The sequence below is a fragment of the Phascolarctos cinereus genome, unplaced genomic scaffold (assembly GCF_003287225.1).
Source record: "Phascolarctos cinereus isolate Bilbo 61053 unplaced genomic scaffold, phaCin_HiC Scaffold_2;HRSCAF=192, whole genome shotgun sequence".
Lineage (NCBI taxonomy): Eukaryota > Metazoa > Chordata > Mammalia > Diprotodontia > Phascolarctidae > Phascolarctos > Phascolarctos cinereus.
Window position 1 is genome coordinate 5,339,760 of NW_027555625.1, and position 22,402 is coordinate 5,362,161.

The 22,402-nt window shown below is 45.8% G+C and overlaps 1 protein-coding gene across 1 annotated transcript in view; it reads right to left on the reverse strand.

Annotated features, from left to right (window-relative positions):
• Positions 1-22,402, reverse strand: part of KCNS3 (potassium voltage-gated channel modifier subfamily S member 3) — a 46,965-nt gene that overhangs the window by 178 nt on the left and 24,385 nt on the right. Inside the window, 3 exon segments of the mRNA XM_078149222.1 lie at positions 1-1,562; positions 1,565-2,056; positions 8,816-9,011. The exon segment at positions 1-1,562 is cut by the window's left edge and continues 178 nt beyond it. Coding sequence (XP_078005348.1) covers positions 523-1,562; positions 1,565-1,997 — 1,473 coding nt within the window. The 5' untranslated portion in view covers positions 1,998-2,056; positions 8,816-9,011 and the 3' untranslated portion in view covers positions 1-522.

Consider the following 22,402-nt stretch of genomic DNA (forward strand, 5'->3'; position numbering starts at 1 on the left):
CATGAGGAAGGATGTCCCCTGTGCGCTGGTTGCGGGTATCAATGCGGCATTTAGAACTGCTTCCTCCCTTGTCTCAAACTGCATCAAGGACGCTATGTAAAAAATAAATTGCTGAATCAGGCATCTTCTTCAGCCTCCTTGAGAAAAAAATAAAGCCTGAGCTATGAATTACGAGCAATGATTGTCTAACCGTGGCCAAAAGGTTCACCCTGAGAATTAGTGATCTGAACCAATGTGCCAAAGGCTAGAAGGTCAGAGTGGCTAAATGTTGGAAGAATGGCAGCAGGACCCCAACAAAACCAACATGAAAGCCTCTCACCAGAGTCCCAGGGGTCCCAGGTTGTCAAAGCTGGAAGTGATCTCAGAGACTGAACCTAACTCTCCCACCTTGACAAAGAGGGAAACTGAGGCTCCTAGAAAGCAAGTGACTTGCCCAAGGTCACACAGCTAGCAAATGGCAGAGCCATAACTCAAACCCAGCCTCCTGAATCCCCCATAGGCAGCTGATGTCTCCAGAATGCATCACTTCATTGTGTCATTCTCTAAGGATACAGTGTCATAAATGTCCTCAGCCTCATCAATACTAGATGCATCTGTGGAGTCTTGCTCACTCACTACAATCCCTGCAGAAGAAAGGCTAGAGATAAAGGAATGTACTCGCTTAGCATAAATATCCCTAATGTTGAAGTATGGTAGCTCGTTGCAGCCCTCGGCTGGCTCATCACTGCCATGGTCCGCATCAACATCCTTCTGTTTCTGATAATACTTGGAAAACTTGTTGAAAATAATGGTGATGGGAAGGGCCACCACCAGGATCCCACAGATGATACAGGTGCTCCCCAAGAGTTTTCCTGCCAACGTGACAGGATGGGTGTCTCCATAGCCCACAGTGGTCATGCTGATGGTAGCCCACCACCAGCAGATAGGGATGCTGGTAAGCCCCGACTGAGCATCATCTTTTTCCACAGAGTAGACAAGCACAGAAAAGATGGAAATTCCCACTGACAGGAAGAGGAGGAGCAGCCCAACCTCATGATAGCTGTGTCTCAATGTGGCCCCAAGAGACCGGAGCCCAACCGAATGCCGGGCCAGCTTCAGGATACGAAATATTCTCATGAGCCTCAGGATCTGAACCACCTTCCCTACATTCTCAATGTCTTCGCTGTCCTCATCTTTGGTGTCCACAGCCAATGTGGCGTAGAAAGGGATGATGGAGACAAAGTCAATGATGTTTAGCGGGCTCTTCCAGAACTTCTTTTGACAAGGGGCAGCCACCAGCCTTATCACTAATTCACCAGTGAACCAGACGATGCATGTGATTTCCACCGCCTCCAAAATGGGGTTTTCTACCCCATCCTCTGTTTTCTGGAACTCCGCCATGCTGTGGACACACATCGCCACAATGGACGCCAGCACGACGCTTAAGGAAGAGATGGCTATGAGCTTGGCTGACAAACAAGAGGCAGGGTTTTCCATCCTGATCCAGATCTTCTTCCTGAGGTTGCCAAAGCGCATCATGTCGAACTTCTCCAGCTCCTTCTCAAAGATGGACGACTCTTCGAGGAAGAGTCCGTACTCACGTCGTTGCTCTTCTGGTCCCAGTCCTTGGTGGGATTATCATCTTTTCGTTCCTGGTACCAGTTACTGCAGCAGGAGTCGAGGAAGAGCTCATTAATGCCCCAGTACTCAATCTCCTGGCAGAAGGAGAACACGCAGAGCTCCTCCATGACGTGAAGCTTGCCCGTATAGTAAAAATTCAAGACGTAGCGGAACAAGGAGGGGTTTCGGTCAAAGTAATACTCCTTCTCAGCCACACTGTAGTCATCACAGAGCTCCAGGATGGCCTCCTCGGAGTGGCAGGTGAGTAAGCGCCCTAGTCTGGTATGAGGAAAACGTAGGAGGGTGCTCTGGCCAACAGACTGCCTGAAGCCCCCAACGTTCAGGTTAACCAGTTCCTCGTCTTGTCCAGGGCTGTGGAAAAACTCACCAAAAACCATGGCGAATGCTGCAGGCTGGCTGCTGACGCATGAGACTGACAAGGGAGATGATGAGGTATCTGGAAGGAGAACAAGATGAGGTTAGGACGCTCCATCCCATTAAAGCCCTGTCAAAATACGTTGAACCCTCCCCAGAAGGAGGCATAAATGAAAAACCCAGCAGGAAATGAAACCACAAAGACAGGCGCTCCTGTCTGCTAGGAGGAAATTAAAACCAGCCTTGCTCTGAAGCCATGGGCCAATGTTTGAGAACACAGGAACCCACGCTGGCAAGCCTGCCTGTCCCCCATCCCTAAACTCTGTTTTAGAAAAGCAGACCAGGATATTACTTCTGTCAAACCCTTTTTCCTATTGTTAGGCCTAATGATTTCAATTTTTTTAACTCTCCAAAATCTACCAAAAGGACCACAGTTTTAGGCAAAGACTTTTTAAATTTTTGTAACATGTGGGCATAAGAAATCCTTTCCTGGTGTCTTTTATGAAGACAGAGGTTCTTGAAGGCCATGACCATAGAGTGCTGTGACCAAGACAGTGAGGATGTTTGGATGAGTTTGGACCATCAGAAGGATGGCCACCAGGGGAGGAATTGTGTCATGAAGCCCATTTCTAATGGGAAAGAGAGATTAGCTGTAGATGAGGGAGGGACACTCAAGCGTGTGCGCACACACACACATACACACACACACACACACACACACACACACACACATTTATGAAATCTGGGATAATGGAGTTAGGACATTCACTACTCCAGAGGCAAATCCAGAAGGATTTCCATGCTCATAAGGTATAACTCAAACCCTTCACTGAGTCATGGGCTGACAAATGATCAAGGTTGGAAGGAAACTAGAATAGAGAATGCAGAATGTTCAAACTGGGAGGGACTTCGAAAGAGAGAGTATCAGGGCTGGTCTGGAACTGACAGCACAGAACCTAGAACATCAGAGCTTGGGGAGACCTTAGTGCATAGAACCGAGATGTCCATGTTTAAAAGCACCGTAGAACATAGAATGTCCAGCTGCACTTAGAACACAGAACACATAGGTCATACAATGCAACCTGTGAAACTGAAATTAAACCACCCAGGTTTTCCCCTCTGTTCTCCCCGAGGGGCCAAGGGGGTTGCCCTTGCTGCCTCTCTCTGCTTTCCTAAGCCCTGGCCAGCTCAAGTTTTACTCACTCCATGAATCCTTCCATTACTTCTACAACTCCTCCCAAGTTGTCAGTGTCTTCCCCCACCAAATGATCTCTACTTATACATCTATGTATATGTATATGTATATACATATATGTATATAACATGTATACACACACATACACACACACACACACACACACATTATATCTGCTTATATGAGTACTCATGCGGGCTTACCTGACAGAATGTAAGCCCTTTGGGGGAAGGTCTGTCTCACTTTAGAATTTGCATCTCTAGCACCTAGTACAGTGCCGGGCACATAGTAGGTGCTTAAGAAATGTATCTTGATGGATTTGGTCCAAGGATCCCCCCTCCCCTTTCTGATTTCCCAGAGTCCTCAGCATCTGTACCAGCCAATTCTGCTTAATTGTTCCTTTATCATGTCATGGGTGGGAATCTTGTCTTCCCACCTAGACTGCTAGTTAGGAAGGAGCCACGCTGCCCTTTCCCCAGGATTATCCCAGCTTGAGATGTTCTCTGTAAACACTCAGTGGCATGCAGCCTGCCTCATAGAGCTCTGCAGAGTTCCTAACTCCAGCTGGTATGTCACTCAATCATCAGACCATAGAGCTGGAAGGCATCTTTGAGATCATTGATTCCTACTCTCTCAAACAGATGCAGGAACTAAGACACAAAGACAGAAATGATTCACTGCTTGCCTGGTCTCCCTGCCTTTGCAAATCCTCATCTTCTCACTACATCCTGTCCCCTCCCAAATCTAATAACAACCATAATCATAATCATAGTTAACAATCATAAAGCTCTTTATACTATTTCATTTGGAATTCATGATAACCCCATGAAGAGGGTGCTATATTATCCCCATTTTGCAGATGAGAAAGCTAGGGCTCCCAGTCATTAAGAGACTTGCCCATGGTCACAGCTTTCAAATCTGGATCTGACCTTCTCACCACCTGCTTCCTCATATCTCACTTGAACCTCTCAGGGTCCTGTTACCAATCCTAACAACATCCCCCTGAGGTAGGTCAGTAGGGAATGATTATCCTCATTTTACAATTAAGGAAACTCTGGCTCAGAAAGGAAATGACTTGCTGGGGTCTCATTGCTAGTACCAGGATCTAAGGAGATTCCAGGCCTTCCGGCTCTGGGCTGCCTCTTGGACAAATGTACAATTTTACTTTAAAACTACTGGACAGGTCAAACTTCCTCATTCTATGGATGGAAAAACTGAGGCCCAGAGAATGAAAGTGACTCACCCAAGAAGACATGCTAAAGGTAGGATTTGGAGCAAGCGTCTTCAGATCTCCTATACCCCACTATCTCTAACTAATGGGATTGATTAGAAAAGCATTTCATAATCTTGAAATGGCAGCTGCCATCATCATCAGTATTATACCCACTCTGACAGTACCTAGCCAAGCCCAGAAGAGAATGTCTTCTCCCTCCATGTTCCTGGGAGCCCCACAACCACCCATCACACCAGGGATTATTCTCCTGCAAAGGGTAGAAGGGATATGCCTTGAAAACATCATTTTGGGCTCATCCTTCTTGAGAGGAAACTCCCTGTTTCCAAGAATAAACAGGGACATATCAGCCTGCCATCAGCCTAAAGGTGCTGTCCACGGTGCCCGTGTCCCGAAGGCTGCAGATCACATATTATCTGTTGTACCAGCTAATGGGCTGCTTGACCTTTTCCAGAGACTTCCTTTCCTTCTTTGCTTTCTATTTTTAGCTAGGTATCTTCTTCTCCCAGCCAGGGATGGTCCCTAGACTCTAGCTATATTATCCCATAGCTCCAAATCTCCTTGGAAGGGAAATTCCATACAAATTCATAACAAAAATAATGACTGACAGTTTATATGGTGCTTTAAGATGAACTAACTGCTATCCATGTGGTTTTTTTTTCCATTTTATCCTCGGGACAGTCCTCTGTGGTGGGTAATACAAATATTATTATCATCATTTTACAGATTCACATAACATGAGAGTTGAAAGGGACCTTATTGACCATTTGAAAGAAATTCCTACTAGCACATACCAGCAAATAGCTGTCCATTCCCATCTTGTAGATCTTCAAGGAGGAAGAGCCCAGCACCTTCCCAGGCAGTCCTGCTCACTTGAGGATGTCTCTAATTCTTAGGGAGTTTCCCCTAACCTCCAGCCAACCAACATAGACTTCTTTGTACCTTCCTCCACTGCTCCTGATCCTATCCTTTGGGGCCAATCAGAACAAGCCCAATCCTTCCTCGTATGGCAGGCCTTTACATATTCAAAGATAGCCAGCATGCCTCAGGCAGTCAGTCAACAAACATTATTAAGTACCTAATATGTGCCAGGCACTGTGCACAGCACTAGGCATACAAAGAAAGGCAAAAGATAGTCCCTTTCCTTAGAAGCTCACAAACTAATGGAGGACACCACAAATAACCAACTATGTACAGAATAAATAAGAAATAATCAGCAAAGAGAAGGCACTGGAATTAAGGGGGATTGGGGGAAACTTCCTGTAGAAGAAGAAATTTTAGTGGGGACTTGAAGGAAGCCAGGGAAGCCAGGAGGCAGAGAGTGGGAGGGAGGGACTTCCAGGCATGGAGGACAGCCAGAGGAAACACCCAGAGCTAAGATATGGGGCATCTTCTTCATGGCACAGCCAGGAGGCCATTGTCACTGGTTCAAAGACTCAAAGTCCAGGAGTAAGGTGTAAGAAGCCTGGAAAGGTAGCAGCTTTAGGAAGGGCTTTGAATGCCAAAGTAGAGCACTTTATATTTCCTCCCAGAGACAATAGAGAGCCCTTGGAGTTTACCCGGTAGGAGAGTGACACGGTTGGACTGGTATTTTAGGAAAAGCAGTTTGGTGGCTGAATGGAAGATGGGAATTCACAGAGATGCTGGGGAGGTGAAATGGACAAGAGATGCTACAGTGATGAAATTGACAGAGATACTATGGGGGGGGTGAAATGGACAAGAGATGCCTTGGCACCATATTGGATGGGGGGCAAGGTGAAGGAGAATGAAGAATCCAGGACATCTTCTAGATTGTGAGCCTGAGGATGGGAGAGAATAGGGTGCCCTCTACAGTAACAGTTCTCCAAGCTCAATGTATCTCTAGTTCTTTCAGCCAATCCCCATATAGCCTGGACCAAGGCCCTTTACTATCCTGATTGCCCTCCTCTGAGCACTCTCTAACTTATCAATGCCTTTCTTAAACTATGGTACTCAGAACTGAATGCAATACTCCAGCTGAGGCCTGATGAGGGCAGAGGAGAGGGGACCATCCTGTCCCTATTCTTGAAAGCCACGGCCCCTATTCTTGAATTACCACAGGTCAATATGGCATTAGCTTACTTGGCACCTACATCACACTGCTGACTCATCCTTTTTCTGAACAACTGGTCTCTATCCAGGCCTCCCCAATCTGATATTGATGGAATTGAGTTTTGTGCCTACCTGCAAGACTTTGCTTTTCTTTCTATTGAATGTCATCTTATCCAATTCATCCTAATGCTAAAGTCTGTCAAGACCCTTTTGAATCCTGACTCTGTCATCTGATATCTTAGCTCCTCCTCCCAGATTGGTGTCATTGGCACATTTGATGAACAGACATTCAATCTGTGTGTTTCTCTAAGTCATTCACTGAATATTAAATAGCACAGGATGAGGCACAGAACTCTGGGGCACTCTTTTCCATTGACATGGAGTCATCCACAATTATTCTTTGAGTTGGGTCATCCAGCCAGGTCTAAATTACTTCAACTGTATTCTCTCCTAATTCATATCTCTCAATCTTCTCCGCAAGAATATCAGGAGATATTTTACCAAAAGCTTTGCTAATATCCAAATAGGTTCCATTGAAACATTCTCTCAGCAGCTAGTTTAATAATCCTTTCTGAAAAGGAAATGAGGTTATGCTGGCACAACCCATCCTCAACGATGACAGGCGGATCCTTGTAATCACCACTGTTTGCCATCGCTGAATTACACTTTCTCATTTGCATTCTTTGCCTTCTGTGGGCATCAAAGTCAGCAAGTCAACGTGCACTTATTATGCTCTCACTATATGCCAGGCACTATGCTAAGTGCTGATGAAGGCAAGAAGAAAGATAGTCTCTTCCCCAAGTATGTGGCATTCTAATGGGGAAAGACAATACATAAAAAAAAGAGAGGGCAGAAGGTACCCACAAATCAGAATGGTGGGAAAGTCTGGAAAGTCAGAAGCAAAAAGAAATGAAGAATGATGGGTTGGGGCCCCTCCCAAAATGGGGGTTCCAGGAAAGATTTGCCAATGGGAGAAGGGGGCTGAAAGGGAGAGGGATGTTATAGAGTGAGAAGTCAGCTAAGACAAGGTGGTAAAGTCAGGACAGTCAGAAGCAGCTGGGGATGAATGGGAGACGGCTACAGCACATGGGAGGGGTGATAACGTGAAATCAGCCCAGAAAAATCATCTTGTGATGAATGGAAATTCTGAGAGTGGGGTCTTAACAAAAATAGGAAGAAAAGGGTGGATAACAAATTAATAGTTATTAATATAATAGCATAATATTAATTTCTCTCAATCTGGAGACAGACCATGAAGAAATTTAAATGCCCAATGGAAAAGTCTGCATGTTATCCTAGAGGCAATAGAAAGTCACTAAAATGTCTTGAGCAGGGCAGAATAAGCACTTATTAGGCACCTAATATGTACCAGGCACTGTGCCAAATGTTTTACAGAGGTGTCTCATTTGAGGATTTGAGCAGAGGAGTGACACGGCCAGGTCTGTGCTTGAAGGCAGACCCTGCAGGCAGAGAAGCAGTCAGGTGACTGTTAGAATAATCCCAACCAGAGCCAACGAAGGCTTGAACTAGGGTGGTTATGGTGTGAATGGAGACAAGGTGAGGGATGTTTCAGAATCCAAAAGATGAGGAAACTGAAACTGATCAAGGCTAAGCAACAGCTAGTGAGGGTCTGAGGCAGGATTCAAACCCAGGTCTTCCTAAGAAGTGCCAGGTCCAGCACTCTATCTGCTGTTCCACCTATTTTACTCCTCATTTCACAGATGAGGAACTTAAGCCCAGTAAATTTCAGTGACTTGCCCACAGTCACACAGATAGGAAGGGTCTGAGGCAGGATTTGAACTCAGGTTTTCCTGAATCAAAGTCCAGCTCTCCACTGGACCATGCTGCTTCTCAATCTCTCTTTCGAGGGATATTTAAATCCCATCTTGACACTTAAATCAATCCACCACTTAATGAGCATTTATTCAGTGCCTGCTATGTGCCAAGCAAAGGCAAAAATCAATCAGTTCCTGCCCTCATAAGGCTTGCATTCTAACTGTGCTCGAGCTTCCTGCTGTGTGGCCAAGGATGGGCCATTTACTCTCTAGGGGGTCACTCTTCATTCTCCACCTCCAGCTGTTTGTACTGGATGCCCCACCCACTTCACTGAAAACTCCTCATCATACTGCTAACAGCCTTGGACACTAGTAAAATGCTTTCTAAACCTCAAAGCACTGCAGAAACATGAGCTTTTTATTATGCCCATCAGGTCATCTTCTTCCTCCTCTTCTTCCTTTGCCCCAGACTCTAACATTCTTCACCATTACAGAATTCTTGGCAGCCAGCCTCCTGAAGGCCTTTGCTTCCCCCCCAGAACTGAACCAAGAGACAGACAGAGTTCTTACCCACACCCAGAAGAAGTCACACAGGCTCCCCTCATTCTCTCCCGTGGAATTTCCATCGCTGACTTATCTGTGCCGTACACCTGACCCCACTGGACTTGGTGGCTCATGGGAGGGATCCGCTTGGCAGATGGAACAGAAGGAGACACTGGTCCTGGGAATCTACAGGCCAAGGAAGCTGAAGGGAAATCCTGCTCACCTGAGGAGGAAACAATTAGAGAAGAAGGTCGCTGAATCTCCAGGGAGGAAGCCACAGCCTGGCTGCTTCCCTGTTTCGCTGCCTGCCCTGATTCTTCTCAATAATGAAAGGAATCCCTGGGGCCAACGAGCACTCAGAAGAGAGTGAGATGGTCTTTCCTCCTGGTAGGAAGACCTTCCCATCAGAAGATGGGAGGAAACACAAGGGACTCCACAGGGAGCCCAGCTCAGGCTAATCAGCTCTCCCCCAAGGCAGAGTAACACTGGGAAAGGGCTGCAGACTATCTTCATGTCCCAGTATCTAGCACTGGATCCGGCATATAGTAGGCACTTAATAAATGCTTATTATAAATACATAATATATATAATATAATATTAAATGCTTATTATAATATATACAATAATAAATGCTTATTAAGGCAAATTGAAACTGGCTTGCCCAAGCTCACACAAGGAATAATAGTGCTGTCATATTCTGAGTCACCATACAAGAATTATCTCCATTACACAGATGAGGTAAGTAAGGGTCAGCTACTGAACCCAGCTGGTTCAGCTTTTGCCTTTGTATACCCAGCTGCTAGCACCGTGCCAGGTGATTAATAAATGCTGAATGGCCAGTTGATTGATTAGTAAGGGTCAGAGACAGGACTCGAACCCGGAGCTCCTGACCACAACCAGTGAATGTTCTTTTCACTCTCTCCTTCATTTCATATGAGTATGCGTGCCTTTCATCATCATCTTCCTTAACATTTATACAGCCCTAACAATGTGCCAGTCATTGTGTTAAGCACTCTACAGCTGTTCTCCCATTCAATCCTCACAACAAGCGCGGGAGGTAGGTGCTTTTATGATTCCTATTTTTCAGATGAGAAAACTGAGGCAGACAGAGGTGACTTGCCCAGGATCCCACAGCTAGTCTGTCTGAAGCTGTATTTAGATTCAGGTCTTCCTCACTCCTGGCCCAGTGCTCTGGTTCCCTAGAGCCGCCCTTTCATCTTCTCAGTTCTCCCTGGGATGGTTTATTTATTAGTTCCGAGGTGGGGCACATTTCTGCCTATTTCCGTGCCCTGGTTCTGTAGGTTAGGGCCCTTAAACCATTGCATGTTTGCCTCTGTTAGAAATCAATAGGCTTGAGAGGCCCCTGCCGAATTCTCCTCCTCCTCTCCCTGCATGTGAACCCACAGAAAGACCCTGTGGACTCTAAGCTGTCAGTGAGATATCTCAATTTGTTTAGTTTGAATTAAATAGAAAGAAGATGGAATTGGAATGACTTAGAATTTTTTCAAGCCATAAGTAACAGATTCACGGTATTCTCTACCATCTTTTTCCTAAGGAAATAGGTGCCTCTGTTGATATTTGCCAAATTCATCATTAAATGAGCAAAATGTTTCAAACTGATACATAAATGTTTCATCTCAGAAGCGATCAAAGGCAATAGTCAACTTCCCGCCATTGATCCAAGAGGCTGGACCACTCTTCAGCTGCTTCGACAGATTTATGACAGCAGACAGAAAACAGCCATTCACCCACCCACCAAATTTCAGCAAACAGCCAATGCCAGGACAGGGAGATTGGGTCCCAATCATCTAGGTCAGAAGGAGGCTGCTTGGGAATTCAAGTGATCCTTACCGTAAACTGAAATTGAAGGGATCCAAGTCTTAGCCAGGCAGCTCCACTAGACTGTAAGCTCCTTGAGGGCACTGACTAGATTACTATCTCCTCTTTGCCTCCCTAGTGCCTGGCACAGGGCCTTGCACACAGTAGGTTTTTATCAAAGGTTTGTTGGGTTGAACTGAAGTCAAATCTGTCCTTCCCCTGCCCTGTCAATGTCATATTTAGGGCCATCTTTCGGAAAGAACAGTCCCTGCCTGCCCACACACCCTCCCCCCACCTTTCCAGCCCCCCTTCAAATAGAGCACAGCTGGTGGGAAAAAAAAATACTGTGATTATTAATTTATCCAGAAGCTCGGGCTTTTATTTTTCATTTGTTGCTTTTGCGAACTGTCCAGCTAGCATTTTATTAATTATTAAATGACAATAAGACGGGACCAGAGCAGACAGAACACTCTCCTCTCAGGAGCTGCATACTTGGACAGCTCAAGCCAGAGCTAAGACCTGCTTCTCCCGGTGCCTCACCTCCCTTTGTGCACCTGCCCCCAGGGTCCTTCCGCCCACTCTTCATTTAGGTGCCTATGGCCAGCTGCCTCTGCCCCCTCCTGGAAGAGCCTGGGGTACAGCTGGGTGCTGCCTTAGATATCCCGACTGCTCCCCCAGCCCCCAGGCATCAGCCTCACCTTCCTCTCAGTATTCCCAGCACTAGCTGTCGCGCTCGGCACATAGTAAGCAGCTGATAAGCAGTTTCCCATTTCATTCCTCTCAAAATCACAATGTACCTATTTACCCGACCACTTCCCCCCCAACACACACACACACACACACACACACAAATGTAAGCTCCTTGAAGGCAGGGATTATATGCTTTCTGATGCAATATCTCCAATGCCTGGCACATTGATAAATAACTGTTAGTCATGTACACCTTAGCACGAATTTAAACCTCAGACCAACTCTTTGTGCTAAAGTGGTTCCACTTTAAGCCTGATTTCTGAAATGCTTTATGAGAGTTGTGGGGTGACGGTTGGGGGACTGACAATTTTTCAAAATATCCCAGCACCTTGCACCTGCTTCCTTTTCTGTACTTACGTCTTCGAGGGGACACAAGCTGGTAGCACTCTGAAGCTAAAACTGTATGGAATCTTAGGATTCTGAGCTGGGGTTACTGCACATATCCATGATCTAAATCTTTCATTTTAATCATAAAGAAACTTCCCTTCCTGGCCTGTATCCCCCAGCTACAATAACTCCCCCATCCTCTGCCCCACATCACCACGTGCTCCTTAAACCTCCAGAGGTGCTGATCTGGGCTGATTCCATCTCCTGATGGAATTGAAGCTCGTTAGGGCAGGGGCTGGTTCATCTTAGTCTTTGTATTCTCAGGTGCCTATTACAGTGCTTGGTACATAGAACAATATTGCTAACTGCAGGGAGTTGGAAACCTCACCCAGGGTCACAGGGCTAGTAATTCCATTCTAGGGCTTTGAACCCAGATCCAGACTCCAAGTCAAGGCAATGACACTGGCCAACTGTGTGACCTTCACCAACATATCTGAGCCTGTCCCCACCTATACAATAATGGGCCTTGTGTTCTCCCTCTCTCCCAGGCTTATGGTAGGAAAAGCACTCTGTAGAGCTCAAAAGACGTCTAACTGTAAGTAAAAATGGAACCCACAACCCCCAGCCACTCCCTGGCCTCCACTCTCCTACCAGGCCCTTTCTGACCTGTTAGAAGGACCCTCCAGAGCAAAGACAATGGCCCCACGGGACATGGGACATGGGACGGCAGAAAAAAGAAACAGAAAGCTGCAGTTAATTTTTGGAACAACCGATCAGTGAACATTTATTAAGCACCTGCTAGGTGCCAGCTACCACGTGTGCTAGGGTTAAAAATTCAAAGGCAAAGAAAAGACAATCCCTGCCCTCAAAGAGCTTACAGTTCATGGAACAAGTGACCTTGTTTTAGGGGCCTGAGTCCTAGACAGCTGCAGGACCCAAAGATGCAGAGCCAGAAGGGAACTCACATACCCTTCTAGTACTGTGCTGACATTTTAGAGATGAGGAAACTGAGGTCCAAAGAGAGAAAAAGAACTTTAACTCAAAGGCACAGATTAAGTTGCCAGCAGAGCCCAGATCTGAAGCCGGGTTCTCTACCGCCTAATCCAGGGTCCTTTGCCTTAAACTCCCTTTATCCCCTATATATGTGCATGCACACACACATACACAAATGCATACACACGCATGCACACATGTGTGCACCCACATGCCCATAATGCACATGCACACATGCTTACACGCACACACACATGCACACTTCAAGTACCTCTCTTTCGGAATGCCAAGCCACACTCTTTGGGGTTGACACTGTAACCACCCAGTCAATACACGCCAAGCACAAATCAATTCTGAAGTCTGAGTCCCGGATTTCCATTAATTGTTCTCACCCCACCTTCTAACCCACCATCCAATCAATCAGTCCAAACAGGCTGCCACTCCATGCTCAGCAATATGTGCACACCCCATAGCGGACACAAAGTATGGGAACAGCCGGCCCCTCTGGACTCCAAATAAAAGTCCTGATGAAGGCAGACTCGTCCTAGCCAACAGTAAAGCACAGTGACAAGTGGGTTTCCTCCAGACTATCTCTTCTTGGACAAAAGTGCAGAAAATTCAAGCATAAAAATGAAAATAAAGGTGTCAGTAGCAGAAACCAAGGCTCTATTTCTAAAATTGAAAGCAAAAACCAGAGGAGGAATTCATTACTTACTTATGAAGGAATGTTGTGTAATGAGATCATCCACCCTGAGAGAATATCTAACAACCAAAGAGGGAGGGCGGTGGGGGCAAGAAAATCTCTCTTTTTTTGACATTTTTAGGCAATTGGGATTAAATGACTTGCCCAGGGTCATACAGCTGGTAAGTGTCAAGGTTTGTTCTGAGGCCACATTTGAACTCAGGTCCTCCTGACTTTAGGACTGGTGTGCTATCCACTGCACCACCTAGCTGCCCTGGAGAATCTTGGTGAAGCCCAAATGATATTGTTATCAAGTGAGCTACAGACCACCTGGACAGAAAGAAGAACTAGATGAGAGTTTTGAGGAACACAAGAAATGAGGGAATGTTATATAATAGTGAGGAAGGACCTTGATGTTCCAGATATTTGCCAAATCTCTTTCTCACCAAATCCACAGCAAGTAACAATTTCTTGACTCCTCTTCATAAGTTTATCCTTCAAAATAAGATGACAGAACCAAAAAGGGGAAGTGATCTACTCTGGACCTTACTTTTTTACCATCAAGGAGAAATTGTGGATTACTGGAGGTAAAAATGATGAGGTCTGGGAAGTGTCCGATCCTTCTAAATTTTAATTGAATTTTTAAAAAATTTTCAAGCATTTAGTTTTTCTCCCTCCCACCTTCCTTTTCATTTCTTGAATCTACTCTCATTTTTATTTCCTTTCCTCTCCCATCCCGTTCCTTTTTGTTTCCCTATTAACCTAATATATTGTAAACCAGTTAAGATGAACCCAGGGTTCAAGAGATGCAGCTCCCCACCCCCACCCCTTCCTGATTTGTGTGGATTTCTAGTTGAGCCCCCTCGTTATCTGAGATGATAAGTCTCAAATTTAAACCTGGGATGAGCGAGAAGACAGTAAGAGGAAACCAAGCTACCCTCCGAGAGTCTGTCCTCTGCCCAGGTGAACCACGACCAATGATACTGAACAAATGGGCAGATGTGACAGCTGAATAAGTTCTCAGGGCCCTTTGAGAGACCTTGGAGAATGGAACAAGGGCCCCCCAAGGACCAGAGAAAGGTGAATGTTCTAATTTCCAAAATAAGGACAGAGAGAGTAATTTGCTTGACTTCTCATCCTGGAAAATTTTTACAACATAATATATAAAAGATGGTTTGTAAAACTGAGAAAAAGAAAGAATTATAAAGAACCAGGATGGCTTCAGCAAGAATAGATCATTCCAGAAGAACTGTATCTAATTTTTTGATGGGGTAACTGGAGTGGCAAATGGTAGGAAAGCTGATTCACCCAGATTTTAGGAAAGGTAAGTGTGGCCTTCCATGACTGAATCCTTGTAGACATTAAGGAGATCTGAGCTAGTTAGACAGCAGTCTAGGGGTGGGGTTAGCTGCAAGTATGGGGGGGGGGCTGCCTCAGGAAGCTGCAGACCCCAGTACCCAGAGATCATGCATTTAGGGCTAGAAGGGACTTTGGGAGTCCAAGCCCACAAATTACCAAGGAGGAAACTGAGGCAAACAGAGGCTGAGTGATTTGCCTAGGGCCATGCAGCCAGGAAGTGTTTGAGGTGGGATCTGAACTCAGATCCTCCTGACTTCAAGTCCAGTGACCTACATGCCCCACCAGAAAAGCTCATTGGCCATGGGGCGGGTCTGCTTAGAGGGATTCTAATTAAGTTTCCTCTGAGGTTCCTGTAAGTTCTGAGATTTTGTGACTCTGATTTTATAACAAATATTGGAGAGGGAGGGATGGAGAGGCTGGGAAATAAATCGACAAACTCTTCTCCATGAACATTAACTCCTTGGAGAAGAATTGAGAAAATGCTCCTCCCCCCTCAACTTGCAGAGGTGGGGGGGCTAAGAGTGTGGAATAATGCATGTCCTTTTACATATGATTGATATGCTCATTGATTTTGTTCAACTGCCTTTTTTCTCTTTTTAAATCTTTGCTACAAGGGATGTCTCACTAGGGACAGGAAGGTGAAGGAATATTTTCAGAAAGGAAGGTGATAGAAAAACAAAAGATATCAATAAAGAGATTAAAAAGAAAAAAACCATGGCAAAGGGAAAAGAAATAGTTATTATTAGCATTTATCTGACATTTATAGGACGCTCAAGTTTCCAAAGAGGTTTATCCCACTATCTCATTGGAATCTTATAGCAGCTCTCGGGATTAAGCATATCTAGATATTATATTTCCATTTTAGCCATGAGGAAACAGGCTCAGAGTCACACAGTAAAGAAGCATCAGAGGTATGACGTGAGCTCAGGGCTTCTTGACTCCAAGGTCAGTTTTCTCTGTACGACAGCACACTGTCATTCTAGAAGACAGATTTCTGAAATATTGTCCCCCTGGTGCCCAACATCCCAATGATTAACCTCTCCACCTGGGCTATCCCTCACAGACAACCACATAGTCCATGGCCAGGCTATACCAGGTGTCTTTCCAACCTGGAAAGATTGGCCAAAGCTGGGAGTCCACTGGCCCACAGGGTCCCCTCCATGCATCAATAAGGCAGCAGAGGAAAATTCCAAGAATGGTAACTTCCCCAAATTCCATAATAAATTCCAGCTGAGTCACATTCATACTTTTAAAAAATGAACCATATAAAGTTAGAAGAAAAGGGAACAGATTTATCTCAACTGCAGAAGGGAAATAAAATTTTATCTACTGAACAAATAGAAAAAAGTTTTAAAAGGACAAGGTAGATGGATTCAATGACATACAAATAAAAATTATTTTCCATTTAAAAACAATATAACCAAGATAAAAACAAAACACAACAGATTAGGAGAAATATCTGGAACAAATATATCCAAAATTTGACAGTTAAAGTATATTTTTTAAAACAGATACAATCATAGCACCTATTCTCTAAAGTCACTAGACATAGACAATTTACAAAATAGCATTCATAAATTATAAGCCATTGTTTGAAAAAATGTATTAATTTTTGTTTACACAAAGAACTGAAAATGAATGTAGCTCTGAAGTACTGCCACACATGCATGAGATTGGCAAAGATAAACAAAAACGACAAAAGTCAATGCCAGTGGGGGTTGTGTTGAGAAACATATACATTGCTGATGGAATTGCAAATTGGCAGAATCTTTTGGGAGAACAGACTGGCATCACTGGAAGAGATAATATCCATTTGCTGGGAATTTAAATAAAACTTTATATTTAGGAAAAGTGCATTTTAAGATATATCTCAGAGATTTAGTGGATTCTGCACTAATGGAATCCACTTACTGGAGTTGTGATCCTATCAATATGGGATCTCCCAGCAAGGATGCAGCCCAAGCCTGCCTACACCCTCATAGCCTAGGTGACCATTGCAGAAGTTTTGCCATGGAATCTCTTTGGGGGCTTACCCAACCTGCTGGGGCCTGCCCTTTGACCTCAGGACACCGTGTGGATACCAGTGGGGCACAACCCACAATCCTCACTTGCACTCCATCACCAGTCTTTTTCTCAACAGACTTCTCTCTGCTGACTCCCTTCACACCATTCCTCCTGCATCATTTGTCACTGGTGACGATCTGGAGCCTCCCAAGCCACTGCCCTTTGTTCAAGCCTCAATTTTGGTCATTCAGCACCTCAAATGGTCCAGGTCTGGCAGCCATACATACAGTGATGCTGGCAGGCTATTGTATCCAGAGGATGGATCTCCATTTCAGAGAGAGCTCCGGGTCATGGAATGCACTTTCCTATTTACCCGAGCCGGTATAGTAGGCTTTCCTCCTCCTGCTCAAATATGGGCCACTCAGCCAGTTATCATCTGCAGGGGCTGCCCAAGAAATACACCTCACAGACCCACTCTGCTGGAAACCATCCAAGTACAAAACGAGTCAATGATCACTTAAGTCCCTGCTGTGTGCCCAGCTGCTGTGTGCTAAACACTGGGGATAGAGAGAGGTGAAGGGGACAATTCCCTGCTCCCAAGGAGCCGGCTCAGGCTAACTGAGAGACATAACACGCAAACAACTATGTGGAAACAGGCTCTAGACCAAACGAATTGGGGACAGCCAGCAGAGGGAAGGCTCTCATTAAGGGACCAGGAAAGGCTGCCTGTGGAAGGTGAGGTTGGAGCTGGAACTTGAAGGAAGCCAGGGAAGCTGGAGGGAGATGAGGAGAGTTCTAGGAATGAGTTCCAGTCATGGAGAAGGTGGGCAGAGCCAAGATTCAGGAGATGGGATGTCTTGTGTGAGGAACAGGCTTAGCAATAGGACTTGTCCCTCAATCATTCCACCAACAAGCATTTATTAAACACCTATTGTGTGCCAGCCACTGGATGTACAAAGATAAAAGTGAAAGCCTCTGCCCTCACAGAGTCCACACTCAAATAAGGCAGATGACATGTCCTTAGATAAGCATATAAGGAACATAGGAAAAAAATATGCTGCTGGGCAATTTGGAGAAGGAGGAGATTAGCAGATGAGGGTCCAGGAGAGGATTCCTGTGGGAAGCAGCCCTCAAGCTGAGTCTTGAAAGAAATCAATGATTCCCAGAGGCTGAGGAGAGGAGGGAGGGCACTTCTGGCATAGGGAATGGCCAGTGCAAAGGCCTTGAGACCAGAAAAGCAGTGTGGTCAGGGAGGATTAGCAAGGAGGTCAACGGGGCTGGTCCACAGCGTGCATGGAGAAGAGAAATATATAAAAACCTTGGTAAGAGTAGGAAGGTGCCAGATGGCAAAGGGCTTTAGAGGCCAACAAGGGGAAATGGGGAGAAGAGGAAGCTTGTTGAGGGAGGGGACAGTGTGGTCCGAGATTGCGTGGAGCCAGCTCATCTCACAATCCCTGCCTGACACGTGACAGGTACTCAGTAAATGCTTGTTAACTGATTGGAGGAGGGGGACAGTCTAGAGCTAGGAGGTCAATTAGGAGACCGAGGCAATAGTCCAGCCGAGAAGAGCCCAACCTCGGCACCAGCTACAGAGCAGAGGGAAGAGGACAATTATGAGACACATCATGAAGGCAAAAACATCAAGATATGGCAACTGATCAAACCTGCAGAACCAAGAACAGTGATGACTCCTTGGGCACTCCAAGGCTACCGACCCCGGGGCATTGAAGGACGGTGGAGTCTCAGCAGAAAGTTCAGAAGAGAGTGAGTTCCCTGGTCAAAGCAGTGACTAACAAGAAGCCTCTGGAGGACCGAGGAGGAAGCATGTTCCCTTCCCCCGACAGAGGCATGGACACACTCCTAGCTGTGGCCACTGCGTGCAGTGCTTTTGCGTAACTTTGCACATTTTATACGAGGGTTTGTTTTGCTGTTTTTAGTTGGGGGTGAAGATGGCTGGGACGGGGGGGGGGGGGGGGAGAGGTAACAATGTGCAAACATTGGTGAGGCCAAAAAATAAAGAAGAAAAAAAAAGAGGACAGCCACGAAACCTTTTAAAAGGTGCAAGGAGGAGTTAAGAAGGATGTCCAAAGGAAACAGGGATGGGCAGAACAGGCAGAAGTAATGGGATGAATTCAGGACAGACTTTAAAACAAAAAAGCAAGTAGTACCTGAGAGAAATTGCCCATTTCATATGCAATTCTCCTTTTGTGTTCTGCTAAATACATGGAAATGTTCACCTTTCCTTGTTCTTTGTTAAGTTCAGAATAATTTAAGGAAGAAAGACTATGACTCCTGTCTGGGCCAGGCTGCATTTGAGATGCTCCTGGGACTGACGTCCCTCCTGAGATGTTCAGCAGGCAGTTGGAGAAGTGGAACTGGACCCCAGGGGAGACCCATGGGGTAGCCGCAGAGCTTGGGCCTATCCTGGGCACAGGAAATAAGGGGGTGCATTGGAGAGGACACCCCCGAGGAAAGCCGAGATTCCTCAGCCAGGGATTACCTTCCTAGCAGGCCTCTGGGGAAAGCAGCAAGAATGGATTGCTAGTGTTAGGGCAGGTACAGCCCCTTAGGTTGGAGGTGGGGAGGGGGGAGACAGGAAGGATATTTTAAAAAATAACATGTTTTATGTGTATACGAATATAGTTCATCAAAACAATGACATTTGATTTCTTTTTAAATCATTACCTGAATGACTTTGGGAAAGTCACTGACCTCCTTAATCCTGATTAGCCAACTATAAAATAAGAAGGTTGAAATGGATGATACTGAAAGCCTCTTCCCACTATGATGTTCTCTGCTGTCTGTTCTAAGGCCCCTCTTGGTTCTGATATTCTCTGCTTAATATTCTAAAGTCCCTCCTATCTCTGCCACTCTATGTGCTAGAGTCCCTGATACTCTAGCATCCTCTGTCCTTCCCAGCTCCAACATCTTGGGATTCTGGGATTCTAAATTGATTCTTCTGATAGAACCAGGGTCTCCCACCACAAATCCAGATCACAGCTCATCCAAATTTTCTCAGCCTATAGGATTCTTGTCCATGTCCTCCTGCTAATCCTCAACAGGGGGCTTCCAGATGGGTCTGACCACAAGGAGAGAGGACCTAGCACCTCCCTAGGTTGAGGCCCTCGGCCTCTCTGCCTACAAGCCATTCCCTTTGGGACTGCCATCTTTTCCTGCTGCCTCACTCACTTTGGCTCCCAATCCACCAACATGGCTCAATCATTTTCAGGGGAGCTGCTGTCTGGCCACGCTTCTCTTGTCAGTTATTTGTGAACTAGATTTGTCTAACCCAAGAGGTTACATTTATACCTATTGAATGTCATCTGATTAAGTGTCCTAGCCTGTCTCTGTCCCTCTGGATCCTGACTCGGTCATACACTGCATTAGTGGCCCCTCCTAGATTGGTGTCATCTACAAATGCAACAAGAATGACATTAATGCCTTTATCCAGATCATCGATAATGGCTTAGCAGAGAGCTAATCAAGTCAAGTCACCAAACATTTATCAAGGCCCTATTATGTGCCAGACACTGAGCTAAGCACCAGGAATATAGACATAGGCAAAAGCAAGAACCTGCCCTGAAGGAGGTCACACTCCAACGGCAGAGCCAACATGCACACGAATAAGCCCATATTAATTGATTGAAAGACTGAATCCTACTGTGCTGCTCCTAGATAGTGATGGTATGGTCATGGTCATCTGCCTCAGAAGGGAGTGTGCTCATTATCAGATGTCTTCTATTTCACTGCTATGGTGAGGTACATTAAGACCATTTATATGTTTCTATTGTTTCTGAAAAGGGTCGTTTGGGATGCCAAAGAGGGGAGCAAATGTTCTGTACTCCAACTCACAGTACTTCCCTTGCCCATGTTCTCAGTTTGGTGGTTTTCTGGTACCTTGACCACAGCATTCAAACACAGACAATGTAAAAAGATTGCTCTCATTGCAAGGGAGGTGAGGGAAGAGGGGCAGAAACAACTCTGCTATGACCCCAACTGTCCAAAAACCAAAGCGGAGCTGCATCCTTCCTGGAGCCCCTAGGAAGCACTGCCCCCTCTGCCTGAGGAGGAAAGAGGGAAGTCTAGGACAAGCTCAGTGTCCCCTCTCCTTGGCTAGATAAGATGCCTGTCAATCATAAACAGGCCAGAAAGCCAAACTGTAAGATGTGTTGAAGGGAAACATGAGACCCTGGGCCTGCATATCCATCCATCTCTCATCAAGGAGAACTGTGATGTACCCAGGAAAGAGTGCTGGATTTGGGAACCAGAGAAGCCAGCATCAAAATCTAGCTCTGCCCCAACAATGGGGCCCAAAGTAGCAGAAGAGGGTGCCAAGGTCACTCTGATTTTCACAGTTCTTAAACTGCCTAGAAACACTCATTCATTTGTTGGCAATCAACATTTGCTAAGTGCCCACTGGTTGCCAGGCGGTGGTAACTTCAAAGACAAAAAGGAAACAGTCCCTGCCTTCCAGGAGATCACAGGCTATCAGGGAAAACAATGTTGACATGTAAGTGAAGATGCACATATACATGGAAGTGTCTACAGGTAGAGATAAGCTAAATAGAGATAAGCTAAATATAAAGTCGTTTCATGGTGGTGGTGGACAGAGGAGTGACTGACTGCTCGGAGGATCAGCAAAGACTTTGTGCAGAAGGTGGCATTTAAATTTGACCTTAGAACAAAACTAGAGATTTGAACAAGCCAAAGAGAGGAGGGTGAGTATTCCAGGTAAGGGGGCAACCAGTGCAAAGGCACAGATAGGATGATAGGGCACTGTGTGTCTGGACCCTGAGATAGGATGATGGAGCACTGTGTGTCTGGACCCTGAAATAGGATGATGGAGCACTGTGTGTCTGGACCATGAGATAAGATGATGGAGCACTGTGTGTCTGGACCCTGAGATAGGATGATGGAGTGCTGTATGTCTGTATTGCACGGGGCATTAAGGAGAATAATAGGTAATAAGCTAGAAAGGTCAGTGGGAGTCAGGCTGTGAGGGGCTTTTAATCTTCAGGGTAATAGGGAGCCACTGGAGTTTCTTGAGCAGGGGAATGACATGGTCAGACCTGAGCTTCAGAAATATCAGTTTGGTGACTGTTTGAAGGGTGAGTTGGAAAGAGGAGAGAAAGGAGACAGGGAGGCCTATCACAGCAGTCCAGGTAAGAGGTGATCAGGCCCTGAAGTGAGGAATGGCTTGATGTGTGGAGAGAAGGGGTTGGATGTGAAAGATGAGGGGGAGGTAGCCACCTTGTTTGTTAGACAGTGACATGCTGTGGGACAGTGGCCCCATCATTGTCAATCCATACAAAGCAGATTGAGTTAAAGGAATTGAGTTTGGCTTTCAGTCTGTGAACCTGATGCAATCTGAATACCCTCCATTGGGTCCCCCATGTCCCAAGCTGACAGAGCCATCTTCCTCATGCCAGTTATGATGGCTTCACTCCCTGCACTAATCACGTCAGTGGCTCCCAATGGCTTATTCCATGACAATCAGTGCCCATGCTGTGAAAGGCACTGGCCCACGGGACCAAGCCCACACTCCTGAACCTTTCCAGACTTCTCTCCCAGCACTCCCTTCCCCATCCTCATGACTCTAGTAAAACTGAACTTACCCCAGCTTTGAAACATGGGAGATAGATTCCCATCTCTGACCCCCAGCCCTAGAATATCTCCCCAGT